Consider the following 17585-nt stretch of genomic DNA (forward strand, 5'->3'; position numbering starts at 1 on the left):
ATGCAAGAAACTTCAGCATAGTAGCATTTGACAAAAGAGCTGCTCCCACCTCATGTATTATAAATGGTATTCCTCTTCAGACAGACCTAGGTACTTATGTGGACAACTCTCTCTCTCTCATTTGATCATTATGTTTCCACCATAGTCAGGAAAAACTTCTATTTTGCCCAGTTAACTTTCAAGTGAATATCTTCAAGATTCAAAGCAGTCATCCTACTGTTGTACTCTTCCCTTGTAAGACCCATCATCAAATGCAATGTCCCATTTGGTTTGTACAAATGCAAACATACATACTAGGTGGAAAGACCCCAAAGATTTATCACCAAATAAATTAAAAGCTTAAATCCCTCAACTATCCCACCAGACTACCATGACCCTCATTATATTCGGTAGTATACAGGCTGCTCTGAGGTTACTTGTGTCTTATTTTCTGAGTCACAAAAGATCCGGTCTTATTTGACTTTCTACAAATACCCACACTAGGGATTTAAATCTACACCAACAAATAAACAAGGCTCACTGAAGGTGTAGGTTTCTTCTAACCAAATGTATTCCCAGCCTAACAGGATAAGTCACCACTACAGGTCAAATAAAGTACTACTTTGGCTACCTTTAAGACTAGTCTTAAAATTGGATGGGTAGACACAAGTTTACAACAGGGTTATCATGAACAAACCTGTTAAACTTGGGACTATTAAATGCAAAATGCAAAAGGATGGCAAGGACTTGTGTCTACTAAAGGTGTATATGGCTAGGCATTATATGGTCCCCAAGATTACTTGCTAAGTATTAGTCCTAATGTTCTTATTTATCTGTATAGTTGATGCCATTAGATTATTTATTCAGTTTCCTTTGTTTCATTTGTTTTTTTCATTTTACTTGTTTCTTTCCTTCAAACTTCTTCTACGTAGGTTGAAATTGTGGAAGAATATGAAAAATGCTTGAAAAAAGATTACAGGAAAGAAATGAAGTCCATGAAGAGTGTTTGCTTGTTAGAAGTGGCTAGGCATGAGGAGGTATGGTCTAAACAAAAAATGTTTATGCCATGGTGGGCAAAAATAAGCTAGCAAAGCAGTGGGCTCAGAAGCTGACATGGAGACAGGTTGCTTAGGAACTTAGTGAAAAATGAATGGGGTTAAGGCAAGTGAGTGAATGGGAGGAATTTGGGATCATGGTGTGCTTGGCATGGCCAGAAGGATTGAGAGGAAGGGCAGAATGGGGAAGAAGGATATAAGATATGTATGATGTGACAGTGAGAGTGGAGAAATGAAAAAGAAGGTAGACGTGAGGCAGTATATTGTGATGAAGTTGTAGGTAGAAGAGCACAAGGGAGTGAGTATGGTTAATGTACACTACTGAAAGTGATAAAATATCTGATACAAATAGACAAACTACTGACACTTTATGTGTAGAGTGTATGTTGATATGCACTTTAACTGTTGCTTATAAAGTTATTAATGAAAACATGCAAAATGTTCATATTTTCTACAATATTCCAAAATGTAAGCAACTCTAGGTTTTATAGGTTCTTAGGTTTATACTAAGCTTAAGCCTGTAGAATCAACAAGAAACTTAGCCACATCTCCCTTGTAATGATAAGGATAAAGTAGTATCTTATGGATAGGAGACTTTAATGATAGACATGATTGGAGAGCATTAATATTAATGTCAGGCATGACAGTGCAGTTACTCATCCAGTCATCAAAGTTTGCTTTAAAGGTTACCAAGAAGGTACTCTGGTCAATGTGCATATGGATCTGTTACAAATATGGAAGATGGAATGTGTAAGAACCCTGTCATAAAAGAAGGTATTGTAGAGCTTATAGTGGAGGTTTATGTCCTTGGAGTGGGAATTGCTTGAGATGGTTGATCTATGAAGGTGAAGTAGGTCAAAACGTAAGGTATCCTTCATTGCAAGAAACACTAGGCAAAGATCACCTGTCAGGTACCTGTAAGAGACTGAGTAGAGGGATACAGACTTTAGGCTGCCAGGCTAAACTAAGTGGATTAAACTGAGGATTTTCCATTTATGATCTTCGGGTCCTTTTCTAGCTGTACAAGGTACTTATAGAGGTACATTTTAATGGGGGCATTATATTCAGTAAATGGTCTGATCAAGAAGAATACAGGGGCCAAAGGACATCCTTGGACATAGAAGAGATGCAATGACAAGTATCCTGTGCATGGTAAATGGATTTTCTGACAAAAAATGAGGCATGCTGATTGAAAGAGAACTCGCTGTCAGTGTATATACTCAAGACTCTAACAATGTGGTCTGTTTTAAGAAAAATTATAAGTAATATGATAAGAGAAAGGGAAGGGGGTCTTAAGAAAGGTAAATGTTTTACACTTAGCATTTAGGGGAAGATCATGATTAGCACATCAGGCGTAGGTGTGAACTAGGTTATACTACAGAAACTGGTTTTCACTGGGAGAGTTGAAAACACCACTGAACATTTGCAGTCATCCACAAACTTGGTTCTCCATAGACTTTGAATGATTGATTTTACCACAGAAAAGTAAATGCTAAATATGACAGGATATGAGACTGACCCTTCTGGGACACCACTATCAAAATGTCTATGGTAAGATGAGATACACCCTACTTGGACTATGTGAGTTCAGTCTATAATACAATTATCTATCCAGCAGACAATGTAAACTGATAACACTGAGACTAGAGAGTTTGTTCATGATTACTACATGGCATAAAAGGATTTAGTAAGGTCATGTCAGACAGAATTGATAGTCTGGCCCTCATTATCTCTTTAAAAACTGGCCAGACTGAGTAGGTATGTCTTCCCCTTAACAAAACTCACTTGATTTGTTTAAGCATCTGAAGGTTCATCGATAGTTTGTTCCATAGCTTTATAGATAATGCTAGTGAGATTGACAGGCCTACAGTCACTTGGGTCTACTGTGGGTTCACTCTGGTGGTGGGACAACTGTGGCTGTTCTCTAAATTTGACATACATAGCTTGTAGAAAAAGTAAAGTTAAAAAGATTTAAGACAGGTTAGGCTATGTGTTGTTTAGCACCAGCAAGAAAACAGCCTGAATATATTTTGTCAGGACCCATGGACTTAGTGTTTTAGTTTTGGAAAGAATAAAAAAGCCATTTAATCGAGGATGACAGCCAGTGGTACAGTTAGGTAGAAACTGTGGGGAATATGGGGTATCACAGATATGGAGCAAAATATGTAACCAAAGATATTAGGCTATAGTTTTGGGGTCAGGATGGGAGACAATATGGGAGATAAATTCACAGTAGAACTGGATATTACTTCTGAGTTACCTAACACAGCTGAAGAGGGCCTCATTCTGCTCCATAGTACTAAAATCAACTGGATCAGTACTCCCTAACTCTAACTCTATGCCTTTGGGTGTTGCTTAATACTTTTCTCTTTCCTGATACATGGACAGCCCTAGCAGAAATGGTACCCAGGATAAAGGGCTCCATGGTGCCATTCCCATGCTAACTACCCCCCCCCCCATGCACATCCTCTGGTGCCCTCCACTCACCCATCCTGGCCTCCCTACACCATCCAGATTACTTTTTTCTCATATCTTGTCTTACTGTTCAGCTTTTTCCTGCATCCTATCAACACACAGAAACTCTCCATATATGCACTGTAATAAAGGTAGAAAAAATAACTGAAATAACCCAGAACATCTAGAGTCAGATAGGCTGCCAGAATTCATGGGAGTTTTAGGTGTTTTGGGGTACATTTTAGAGCTTTTTTCTAACCTTTCGATCGAAGGCCTGAGCAAAGACATGAGTATGGAAAAAAGTTAGTCCTATTATTTAAAATTTTCAAGGAAGAAATACGTTGTGCCAGCAAAATAACAGTTAACAAAAAACTAAGAAAACAAGTGCATGAGAGGATACATAAATCATACAGAAAATAATGCCTGCCTCTCTGTCCCTTATACTTCTTGTGTTAAATTTCAAGTGGATGCTGACAAAGACATATATAGCATGTTTCCCCATCCCTAACCAAAATGACAGCCACCTTCTGTTTATCACTTTGATCTCAGACTTGGGTGAAACTCAAAGAAAAAAGAACACAGTAACATATTACATACTGTTCCTGTCAAATTTATATAAACAAGATGCTTCCTTAGTGCTATCCCCAAAAATATAGCCACCTGTATGCATGTCTGATGTTTGATTGTAATGAAATTGAAAAAGCTGCTGATGCCTAGTAGCCATCTGCATACACCTTTGAGATCTCTCTGAAAAGTTAAAGAAATAATAGCCTCGCCATCCCCAGCCCCCACACAAATTATACAACTTTCACTTTGTATTCACACCCTTATATTTGTTTTCCCCAGAGGATAAAAAAAAAGATTTAGCACCACACATTTCCACATATTGTCTTTGAAAAAACTTTGTGCATCTGCACTTATTTTTTTCTGGAAGACCTACCAGTTTCAGCTATTGATGAATATGGCAAAAATAATTATTTTCAAATGAATAGGCATATATTTTTAAAAATTCTGTTTACAAATTTATGTTGCAGATATTGTTTAAGAGATTTGAAGGCACTGAGAGCCACTATGATATGTTCAAAATTTACTTAGTTGAATATAGCGTATGCCTGGTTATTTAATATATTTTATTTGATAATCAGACATTCGATCTGTTTCTCAATCCTTTTCAATTATGACCTGGGTCACAAACTCAACTGTAAATACAACATATACATATAAATGGGAAATTTAGTGAATTTAATCAGGAAGCATGTTATCTGGAGAAAAGCAATATGCAAATACCCATTACAATAAAAAAATCAGGTACAAGAAGTGTTAGAAAAATGTGTATTTGAATACATGAGAAATGCTAGTTTAAAAGCAAAGTAGTATATCATGCATTTTATTATATTAATCATATAGTAGTAAAATTAATTCATGTCTAAATGTGAAGTAGTTTTGAAACTGCAGTGTGGCTTGAAGCAAAAGCTGATCCCTGACCCTGACAGAATGCTAGCTTAGCAAGTTTTAATGTTTATGCTCTTCACAACTGATTATCTGCTGGGTCAGGAAATTAAATGTGTGAAATAATGAAATCTTCTGCTCTTTCCTGTCGGAATGAGATGGCCTTGTATATGTGTTACTTAGATATCACGCAGCTGTGTGAGAAAGTGTAACAGAACAAAGACATGCATTAAAAGACTGAAGCTGCTATTGTATTCGAACTGATATGAAACCTTGAATAAATAACTTTACAGAAAGACATTATGACTGACCAGCTGGATAGCAAGGCCGTATTGTATCTAAAGGAAAAGTTTTTTTTTAAATGTACAGCATCAGCAAACTTAATGAATGTAGAATTGTAAGCTAAAGTGATGTAGATGCCCTGTGACATATCACGCCAGAAAGGTGGGCATAGCTTGAATGTTAAACCTATATAAAATTGTGTGCTTCCTGTTTCATGTCAGACAAAATTCTGTACTTGTATGGTTTTTTGCCTCCTGGTGTACACTAGTAAACTTTTGAATCTGAACCTCTTGTGTATTGAATTCTGAATTTTATTTAACAGTTTGGTCCTTTCGAGACGGAATTCCCTTGGTAAGCTGCAGATCAGAGCGTATCGGTGGTCGAATACTGCGCAGGAGAAGTTACCGAAATGGTTCTTCTTGAGTGAAAAGACCTCCGACTGAATTGTCGTGTGTAAAGAGGCTGGCCACTTTCTGATCTGTGGCCGAAGAGCGAAATTTGAACGATTTTCAATACCGGAGGCTCAGGTAGGAAGAATTTGCCTTTTTTCTGTTTTAGATCAGGGACTAGGTTACAGTATATTGTTGTCAAGATTTGTTTTGCAGATCAGGGACAAAAGGAAGTACTGTATATTTAGTCATAGATCAGGGTAACAGAATAAGGTAGGCAGTTATTCTAGATAAACTGTAAACAGGAACTAAGATCTTGATATCACGTGATAAAAAGGGTTACGTAACATTTTCTTTGACATGGGTAATCAGTGCACTAAAACCTCGCGAGATCCGCCCCTAACCGAAGATGCAAAATACATGCAATTACAGCGTTCTGATAACTTTAGGTATTATACGAAATGGGTTAATAAATATGAATTTGATGGTAAACTAGATAAACCTTCACTAGTTAAACTCCTTAAACAGCTTAAATCTGATGCAGGAGGTCAGGCAAAAAAGCAACGCCAACTAGGCATTCCTCAAGCACACAGGTGGATTGAGGAAGCAAATCGTAGAGAACAGAAGCTTAAAAATCCACAAACATTATTTTTAGACCAAGAGCACAATAACTTGGTAATAGCTACAGCTCCTCCTCCTCCTCCTTGCCCCTCCCTTACACTTTTCGGGATATGAAGCGAGTGGACAGGCTGGTCCACCTCCGCGTTATCCTGAAGTTTCAGTAAGACCACAACCATTTGTTAGAGATCCTATTGAGACTAGGTCCCGAACACATAAAACACATAGGGACACAGAATCATACCAAACAGAGAGAAATCTACAGGATGAGAGTGAGGAAGAAATATGCCCACTTATAGAAGTTCCAAATCCTCAGGCAGGACAGGAAGGGCAAGACCTAACACTCTTAGTATATAGACCATGGACACCGGAAGACATCCGGAAGGCTACTGAGGGAATCCCCCATCCGAAGGTTAATTTTACGAAATTTTTAGAAGATTTACAAGGCATGAGGTTAAGTTACCACTTGAATGGGGAAGAAGTAGAAAAAGTAGAAAGACAAATTATAGGTCCAGATTGGCACATGATTTGTGGCACCTGGAATCCTCGTAATGCAGAACTTAGGCCACTCCCACATAGTGACGCAGAGTTAGACAACAGAGTGAAAAGTCTGACAAACCGAATCTCTGAGAAATGGAAACCTAGAGCAGACTGGACTTGCATTAATCAATGCATACAACAGGAAAATGAGACAATAGATGGATATTATGCTAGATTATTAGAATGTTTTAATAATCATAGCGGTATGTCGGTTCCTGAGAACCAAACGAATGATTCCCCGTATGAACAACAATTAAAAAATGCATTTTTGAAGGGTTGCATTGCACCTATTAGTAGCTTCATTACGAAGCATATGATAGATCATCGAACAGGGAGGCTACAAGCCTTACTCCAATACGCTAGACATGCTGAGAGACATTTTAATAGTAAAAAGAAAAAGAAGGCACAAGTCTTCACTGCTGAAGATGGAGCTGAAGTATTTGTATTACAGTCAGGTAAAAAGGGCAAGAAGAATGCCCAGGGAAACAAATAGTCTGATAAACGATCAGAAGATTTTGAAGAGAGGAAAAAGAGAAGTGAATGCTTCAAATGCGGGAAAAAAGGGCATCTAGCAAGGGATTGTAGGCAAAACAAAAAGGTAATTACAGAAGATAATGGAGATGAGGACTGACTATATGATAGTGAGGATACGTCAAGTGAAAGTCAGAAATCATCAGGAAAAGGTAAGAAACAAAAAGAAAATGTAAATGTGAAAGAAGGAGTAGAGGAAGTGCAAATAGATATGGAGGATGAAGAAAGTGAAATTTTGGATTTAGCATTATTGAGCTTAGAGCTCTACTTAGCGGATACGAAACCGGAAGTTACACTTCTGGTGGAGAGAAGGGAAGTCAAATTCCTGTGTGACTCAGGAGCGTCACGGACTTTGATACACCCCTCCAAGTTACCAGAACATTCCAAATCACCTGATTATATACTAGTAAAAGCCGCAAATGGACAGCTATACAGGGAACCACTTTCCCATGATATAACTATAACTGACCCTGTTTCAGGTATGACCCAGAGAAGTAAAATAGTTGTGTCTGCAAAGTGTCCAGTAAACCTATTGGGCAGGGACCTTATGCAGATATTTGGCATAGCAGTAGTTCCAACTGTACAAGGTATGGAGGCACAGAGACAAATGGATACCTTTGTAGTGCGATCAGAGGGTGAAACCTTTTATTGGTACAGCCAGGACCTAGTCACAACTGGTCCAGGGGCAGTGATGAGGAGCTGATGAACGTAGCCATCAGTAAAGCCCCCTCCCTTGACACTGATCGACAGCATTTGTTACACTGTACTCTATACTACTGTACTATACCAGGACTTGATAGAGAGTATGAGCAAGAACTGTTTAGAAATCATGCAACTAGATTGGTTTTGCGTACTTTGTACTGGGATACTGAGGGGAACAGTGTAGTTAGCTGTTCATTACCTCAAGAATTACATGCATTGTATAGATCAAATCGGTTACCACAATGTCAGCTTGACAAAGAACAAAAGTGTCAAATGGGCAGATTTAGGAGAAAAAGTAACAAGATGGGAGAAACAGACTGATTTAGAACTATCAGAACAAGGGATACAAAAACAAAAACTGAATTGGTTGACACAGACACATCCAGCTGTACACTTGCAATCTAGCGAGGACAGCTGATTAGCATTTTTATTAGAAGAAGAAGAAAAGACCTTATGTGAAATTCCGACAACTCTCTGGTCAACAGACAAGTCAGATGTAGGACTTATTCGAACAGCAGGACCAGTTACAATTACCCCAAAGTCAGCTTTCAGACCACAGAAAAGACAATACCCTTTGAGAAAGGATGCAGAAATAGGAATTAAGCCTATAATAGCAGCATTACTCAAAGAAGGAGTACTGGTAGAATCTCCTGATTCACCATGTAATCCACCCCTATTTCCTGTTAAAAAAGCAAACGGGGAATGGCAGATGGTACAAGATTTACAAGCTGTAAACAATGCAGTAATACCTGGAGCACCCACGGTGCCAGACCCACATACTTTGTTAAATGATTTAGAACTGCAACAGAAGTATTTCTCTGTGGTAGATATTAGCAATGCTTTCTTTTCAATACCTATACATCCTGATAGTCAATATTGGTTTGCATTTACATTTCAGGGTAAAAGGTATACATATACTCGACTACCACAGGGATATTGTGAGAGCCCAACAATTTTTGCACAAGAAATGACTAGCAACCTGGCAGGATTTACCCCCCCGGGAGGTAGGCAAATTCTACTTTATGTAGATGACATCTTGCTAGCAGCCCCCACCCAGCAACAGTGCAGGGAGGATACAGTAGCATTATTGAAATTTTTAGCAACACAAGGACACAAAGTAAACAAAAGTAAGTTACAACTTTGGAGAAAACAAGTTAGATACCTAGGATATGTAATATCCAATGAAGGTAGAATACTAGATGAGGAAAGAAAAACAGCGATTTTGCAAGCACCCAAACCAACAACCAAGAAAGAAATGATGTCTTTCTTAGGTACAACTAATTTTTGTCGGAGCTGGATACCAAATTATGCTTCAGAATCTGCTCCACTGACTGATTTGATATATAAGACACCAATGGCAGCACAAGATATTTTACAATGGACAACTGAAGCAGAAACGGCTTTCTGCAGGTTGAAGCAGTTGATAGCTTCTTCATTAGTTTTAGGACTTCCAAATTATCACAAACGGTTCTTTCAGACCGTAGATTGTAAGCAAGGATATATGACATCAGTATTGACGCAACAACATGGGGACAAGCAACGCCCCATAGCCTACTATTCATCACAGTTAGACCCAGTGGCGCGATCTTTGCCTCATTGTGTACAAGCAGTAGTTGCAGCCGCAATGGCAGTACAGGCTTCGGCCTCAGTGGTGTTATTCCACCCTCTCACATTGAGAGTGTCTCATGCAGTTGCAATAATTTTACTGCAAGAGAAAGTGGCATACCTTTCTCCTGCTAGACATCTTTCATGTATGCTATACTGCTGAGCTAACCTCATATGACAACTGAACGATGTACGACATTGAATCCATCAACATTACTTCCAACTCCTGCGGAGGGCACACCACACAGCTGCCTGCAGGAAATTGAACAGTTAGCTTTACCTAGGCAAGATCTTACAGATATGCCCTTGGATAATGCCGAGGTGACATATTACGTGGACGGCTCATGCAGAAGGGGTCCTACAGGAAAGAATCTGGTAGGGTATGCAGTAGTTACAGACACTGAAATTTTAGAAGCTCAATCCTTACCACACAACTTATCTGCACAAGCAGCTGAATTGATAGCTTTGACGAGAGCATGTACTTTAGCAAAAAACAAGTGTGTAAACATATATACTGACAGTCAGTATGCTTTTTCTACAGTACATGTATTTGCACAACAATGGAAAAATAGAGGAATGATAACATCCAGTGGAAAACCTATTAATCATGCGCAATTTATTTTGGAGTTATTAGAATCTATACAGTTACCTACCAAAGTAGCTATTTGTAAATATGTAGCTCATACAAAACAGCAGGATAAGATTTCGAAAGGCAATGCACGAGCTGATGCAGCTGCAAAGCAAGCAGCCTCAGACTCAGAAACTGTACTTTTAAATGAGGAATTACAACCCTCTGAGATTTTAGATTTAGACATGTTAAAACAATGCAGATGCTTACTACAAAAGCAGAAAAACAAAAATGGGTAAAACGAGGTGCAATTCTTGAGAATGGACTGTACATTTCCAAAGAAAGAAAACCGATATTGCCGTCTAATTTATTTAGATATGCAGCTTTGTTGAGCCATGGGCAGTGCCATGTCTCAACAGGGGGGATGGTACAGTTAGTAAATCGAATATTCCAAACATATGGATACATAAACTACACATGCAGAAGAGTGGACTGCTTTTCTTCAGTTCAGTTGGCAGAAGGCCCTTCATGGATTGCAGTGATCACAGAGACAATTCTACTACACAGTGACTCAATATACAGGTAGAAAGACACAACAGATTTGTCTCTCACAAACAACAATGGAAGGAGATAACTGAGTATCAAGCCAGAAAATGCCGTATCAAGCTTTATAAAAAACATACGGTGTTTTACGCTTCTGCAAGCATGAAGAAACAGTTTTTGTTTTAATCTAGCAAGTATTTTATTTGCATTTTTATACAACTTAATTTTTGTGGCTTGAATAAAGGTAAATTTTTTTTTTTTTTGCTATACAAATGCAACAAACATGTTTGTGATGGAAGATCAGCTCTGAATGGTGTGATATTAGTTGATATGCAACAGTAGTAAGCAACTTGCACATTTTTAGCTGTGCCTCAGTCATACCTGATATACAGGTAATTTTATGCATCCATTTTAGAAGAAACATGTATTTCTATGTAGTCAGGGGATTAAAAGGCTAAAGCTGAGTTCAAGTTTCTTACATTTGAAACTTTTCTAAAGGAATGTGAATGCTAGTTGATTAGTCACTGCAACCAAATGAGGCTCCCAAGGATCATGTTATTATCAGCATACCTCTCAAGTGTACCTCATTACGAGGAACGTACCTCATTTGGGGTCTTAAAAAGTTCATGTTCCTCAAAATTCCTCAAAGTTCCACATTGAAAGATTCTGTCACACATTCCGTGTTAGGAATTTTTTTAAGTGAAATCCATGGTAAATTGAAATTAATCATATTAATTCATTAAATTATATTATTTATAAGTAAAACCAGCATATTTTAACCATCCTATGCCCTTCCTAGTTAAAGTTGTTAGTAAGTCATTAGTATGTGTCCTACATTTTGCCCATTTGTTCAACATTATGAAGGCGAGTGTTCCTAATTTTGGCTATGGAAGGTTGAGAGCCATCATTATCAGAGTTGTACAAGTTGGTAGCCCTCTTGTGCCAAACAGAAGTAGAAGACAACATATCCAAATAAAAAGTGGATTAATAGAATTATCTTATAAAAATGCAAGACTAATGAGGAAATGGAAGGCTACAAGTCTGACACTATAACTTCAGCAGCATGGTAGTAAGAGATCCTGATGAGACAGCTTGTTAATATACCAGAACCCCCCCCCCCCGAGAAATACCTCACAAAGAGGATTACTGGCCTCAAACAGATGCCCTACGCAGACCGTCTCAAAAAACTCCAGCTTTACTCTGTTGCATATCGCCTACTCAGAGGTGATCTCTGCCTAACATACAAAGCTATGTCAAACCCAGAGCTGTTGGACATGCTCCACTTAAAGAAATCCCAATCCCTCCGAGCTACACGCTCTAGGGGTCTAAACCTTATCACAATAAACAGAACATGCTGGAGGGATAGATTCCTGCCCCAAAGACTTCCCATACTCTGGAACAGACTACCTATCTATGTCAAACAGAGCTCTTCATTAGCACTCTTCAAGAAAAATCTTGATGATTGGATGGGAGATAGGAAATTCACACCGGGGATCACTTCTGTGGCTCTGCTCGACAGGGGCACAGGAAAATAATTTTCTTGGGTGGCGAAAGCCAGGGTACATTTTTGGCTAGGCTTATATAGGCCCTAGGGCCAATAGCCTAGTACCCTCCTATGAACCTATGAACCTAAATAATATGTTTACACCAGAAGACAGTGACTCCATGCTATCCTCATTGAGTTTTTTTTTATCTAAATTACAAAGGAACTTAAGAAAGGGCATTAAATGTATTGCAACTGTATTTCAACAAGAGCTTTGGCATTGTATCATGTAGAAAACATTACAAAATATATATATGGATGTGGGCATGGCAGTAGGACTCTGGGTAGGCTCATTTTGGTTCACATTATGAAACAAGATCCGTCTCCCTCCTATTTACAGGTTATGCAGTTTGAACCTGATGTTTTTCGAGTAGCAAAGCACAAGTGGACATTATTTTACTATACAGGTATCATAACTTAAGAAGTTCACTCTACATGTCACAACAACCATACCAGTAAACTATATTTTCTGTTATTTCTGTTTCTCCCCAGTTAGCTAGTTCTAAACTACAGAAGGGTAAGAGTGGAATACCCTAGCAAATGGAATTAACGGACAATATAGTTTTCCACGGTTAATTGAAAATTTGTTGTCACCTTACAGCAAGAGGTTCCCCAGTTTGATTCTTGGATGGTATGCCTTCTGTATAGAGTCTGCACATCCTTCCTGTGTCACGTGCATTTCCTCTGGGTGCTCCACTTTCCTACCACATTTCAAAAGACATGTAGTAGGTAGATTGGTCACTATAAATTGGACATAGTTGTGAGTGTGTGATGTGGAAGAACTACAGCAGCAGCACTAGCCACCTGGCAGTGTAAACCTTGGCTCCAGATGATTGTTATTGTTAAAGTGACACCACAATCTCCGTCTCTGAATCTTATGTCCCCTCGCTATGGAAAAACTTTTACACCCTGCCTAGTCATAAAGGAGGCAACTCCACCAACATTACTAATTTCTGGCCTATTGCAATCCTGTCCCCTCTGTCAAAAATTTTGGAAAAATGTATCCATAAACAAATTATGCAATAGTTACTTCAGGAAAACCTACTGACCCCCACTCAACATGGCTTTCATCCCAAACACAGTACCTCAACTGCACTAATATCTTTTATTAACACCGTATTACTTGCCCGAGATAACAACAAACTTGTCTCCTGCTTATTCCTGGATCTCCCCAAGGCCTTTGACACAGTCTCCCACCCTCTTCTTTTGGCCAAACTATCTAACCTTAATTTCACATCTTCTACAGTTTCCTGGTTTTCCAGCTATCTCTTTGACCACCAGCAATCTGTCAAATGGCTCTCTGCCCTATCCCCTTCCCTCCCAGTAATGCTGGAGTCCCCCAAGGATTTATCCTCGGCCTACTACTCTTTAATATATTCACTAACCTGCTCTATACCTCCTGTCCACAGTCATACCTTATTCAATATGCTAATAACTCTACAGTCATCACCATCTCTGACACACCCACTGACCTCTACTCTCTTACCCAAAAATCCTTTTCTTCCATCGAGTCCTGGCTCAGTGACAACAAACTAATCTTCAGCCCCAAGAAAACAAAGCTATTACTCTTTCTCTCCAAAAACCTCACTAATCTCAAATCTACCTTTAAAATACTCTCCAGCAATAACACAATCATCACTGTAGAACCAAGTACAAAACTGCTAGGTGTCACAATCAATCACCAACTTAAGTTTGACTTGCATGCATCTAATTATATAAAAAAGACACATCAAAAACTAGGACTTCTTTATCGCAATAAAAATATTTAACTGAAAATGGAAAAATAACTCTCTCACATGACTACCTCCTACCTACTCTATTGTATAGCTGTCACAACTTTACCTATCTGAACTCCTCCCTCTAAACCAAACTCGAATCTACCTACAATAAAGTGGCTAGATTTGCAGCTAACCATCTATACCAGTCTCATCACTGTCTTTCCCTTAAACAATTAGACTGGCTGGAATTACCCCACCAGCTCCTCCTACCTCAACTACAGATTATTCACTCTATCCTTTACCAGAACTCTTTTCTGTCCTAACCTAACTCCTATTATCTCTAAATATTGCCCCACCAGACCTCTACGTAGCTCTGACCAAGATCTGTTACAAATATATAAACCCAAGACCAAAACTGGTTACACCTTGTATAGTTATAATCCTGCCCTATTCTGGAACAAACTTCCCTTAGAAATTAGATCCCTAAAACATCCGTATCAATTCAAAACAGCCTCTAGAGAATATCTGAAAACAATCTGGTCTTGCCACTGAACTCATTCTCCCTAAGCTACCTTCCCCTGCACCTAAGACTCCTTTCACCTCCCCTCATCCACCTTTACTCTTTTACTGTTTACCATCTTACCCCCTTCTCTTTCCTTTTTTGCATAATTTCTGCTACCTCCCTCCCTCCTCTACCTACAATCTATTTGTTAGCTTTTCTACCACCTATTACTCATCTCTTTGCTACCCCCCCTCTCCCATTACTCACTCCCACTTTTAAACCATACTAAGCATAATATTTTACAAATTTAGTGTGCAATGATATAGAACTATTTATATATATCTCTCTTACTCGATTAATGCTACACCCTTTGCATAACCTCATTAGTACAACCTTTGTAAAGTTAAACTCATATTGTATGTTAATTGTGTACTGCTACCTGACTTTGTATCCAAAATTTTATACTACTATGCTATTAAATTTATTGTACTGTGGAGATTTCCCCCCCGGGTCTCTGATGAAAATGAGCCACTAGGCTCAGTCGGACTAACCTGATCAACAAATGTAAAATTAATAAAAATAAATAAATGTACAAAAGTGGGAAAAAAGGGGTTGTGGATGGATAGATGGTATTGGAAATATATGTCTGAAAGCATGAACACTTCATTCAAAAAGCTGGACAACTTCTGTGACGACCCTGTTTTAAAACACTGTTTTAAAAACAAATTGCGTGCGGATAGGTAATGTAAAAGTTATACTACCACATGACCTCACAGTCTGTTTGTTAAATGAATTAATATATTTGTGAACTGATCCTTCTGTAACTCTGTTCAGCTATAAACCAAGTCATGGCACTATAATGTCACTGTGTTGACCAAACTGCAATTATTCTAGTACTAGAAGAATTTCTTCATAGTGGAGGTGGTCGACAAGTAAAAAACCCTGCCAGGTGTAGCAGAGACAACTAAAATGCATTGTATGACTTAAAAAATGCATGGAGAATTGCATGGCTCCATGGTATACAGGAATGAAACCCTGACTATGTCCAAGATAACCCAAGATTGATTAGTGGCTTAGGTGCTGGAGAAGCTATGTGGGGGATGAATGGGAGTGAGTGGTTAATACTGGCTTGCCCATAATAAGGAGAAGGATATAGTCCAGCTTTATATAATGATAACATCTACTGGAGAGAGATGTTACACTGTGAAGTATTAGGGGTCTGGGATATGTTTCTTTGCTATTACATATGTGGCATCCTTTGAGGGGATATGGATGGGAACCTACTCATCCACAGGGAAGGGTGTAGCAAGGCCTCATGTCAGCTACAAGGGGTAGGGGGTTAGGTCCCCAAAACAGAAAAACTCTCATAGCTGCCTGAATAACAGCCATGCCATGAACACATACCTCTCAACCTCTTAGAGCAAGAAATCTGTACAAAGCCATAAATAATCAGGGGACAAAGTCCCAATAATAGGGACAATTTTTAAATATTGCTCTTACAAACTTAGAAATTTCACGGAATACAAGGTTTTGTGTTAACATGAATTTTCTGAAGAGTGTGAAGTTTGAAACTCAAATGTCTGTCATTATTTTCTTGATTTCAATCATAAATGACTTCCCAATAATTTGCCAGAAAAACACAATTTTATGAAAAACAGACCAAAAATATGAGCCAAAAATCTGGATATTCAGTGCAAATCTGTACAGTTGAGAGGTATGCATGAACAGCTATCATCCTTATGACAAGTTAAGAAGGGGTAACGTGGGCAATTAGATAGTTGTGGAGCACATGGGCCATAAAATTCATATGAAAAATACATGAAGAAACAGACATAATGAAGTGCTATAGAAAAATAAGCAACAGAATTCAGCAAATTGCTCTTATACACTAGTGGAAGCAAATTAGTGATCCACATGCTCTTTATATAACATGTCAGCTATAAGGGGGAGGGGGTTAGATCCCCAAAACAGAAAAACTCTCATAGCTATCTGAATGACAGCTGTCATCCTCATGATGAATTAAGAAGGGGTAAGATTATCAATTAGATGGTTGTGGGGCACTGGGGCCATAAAATTCGAATGAAAAATACATGAAGGAACAGACATAAGGGAGTGCTATAGAACAAGGAACAACATAATTCAGCACATTGCTCTTATATCCTAGAAGAAGCAAATTAGTGGTTCACATGCCCTTTATATGCTGACAGTATCTGTGTGCATAAGCATGTCTGATAAGGCTGCTATTGTTCTTGCTGTTGTATAATATTGTACCTTAGGATCGATGCTGCCACGACTAAAAGCTTTAAGAGGTCTGCTCGGCGGTCTGGTAGTGAATGATCCTCCTATTTCCAGAGATGTATCAGCGCCCCGTTCCTCCATGTCTTGTTCAGCGTCTTTCACCTCCTGTACAGAAGGCAGAAGGGTAGTGGGGTCTCTTGACGGTTTTTTAGTTAGCACCATAGTATGCTTATGAAACGAAAAGTACTACCCACAGTCTGCTAAACTGCAACAATCCTTGCAATAATTGCACCGCTACTATTTATTTTTTTTCTTAATACAAATATGAAAAAAACTCCAAGTTGCATACGGATTTACGCAGCTTTCAAACAATACGTAACGATAAGTGAACAGAAAGAACAGTTAGACTTTAAACTTTGATGATTATTCTAAATCAAAGTATATAAATCACTTCAGTCATCTCAATTTCCCTTACTCTTAGCAAATGACCTGTGCGAGCCTATGTGTGTGCTCTGCACTGGGGTGACACATTAGTACCGCCCTTTGTTTGATCGATATGGCAACGGACATATAATTGTGCAATCCGGGGCTCGGGAGCTAATCCGCTCTAAGAGGTGGCACTTATTTTCACAGTCAAAGTACTTCTGATCTGGAATGTTTCCCCGTTGTCCTGGCGACGGTTGACGCTTTTCTGACTGAATACTTTCTGAACTAGTTATGTTACCAACAAGTGTTTTTGTGAGGATTACGTTAGTATTGGATCATTAATTTTGCAGTATAAAATGAATGAAATATATATATATATATATATATATATATATATATATATATGTATATATATACACAATGGAAAACAAACACGAATAAAT

At 38.5% G+C, this 17585-nt stretch overlaps 1 protein-coding gene across 2 annotated transcripts in view; it reads right to left on the reverse strand.

Annotated features, from left to right (window-relative positions):
- The window catches only part of LRRC74B (leucine rich repeat containing 74B), a 346726-nt gene extending 329522 nt beyond the window's left edge, over positions 1-17204 (reverse strand). For both annotated transcript variants that reach the window (XM_044068362.1, XM_044068361.1), the window contains exon 1: positions 16750-17204. In XM_044068362.1, the coding sequence (XP_043924297.1) occupies positions 16750-16938 (189 nt within the window). In that variant the 5' untranslated portion in view covers positions 16939-17204. The remainder of the gene's footprint in view (positions 1-16749) is intronic.
- Between the last annotated feature and the right edge of the window lie 381 nt (positions 17205-17585).

This window comes from Protopterus annectens, chromosome 4.part0 (genome assembly GCF_019279795.1).
Source record: "Protopterus annectens isolate FY-2018-M chromosome 4.part0, PAN1.0, whole genome shotgun sequence".
Classification (NCBI taxonomy): Eukaryota; Metazoa; Chordata; order Ceratodontiformes; family Protopteridae; genus Protopterus; species Protopterus annectens.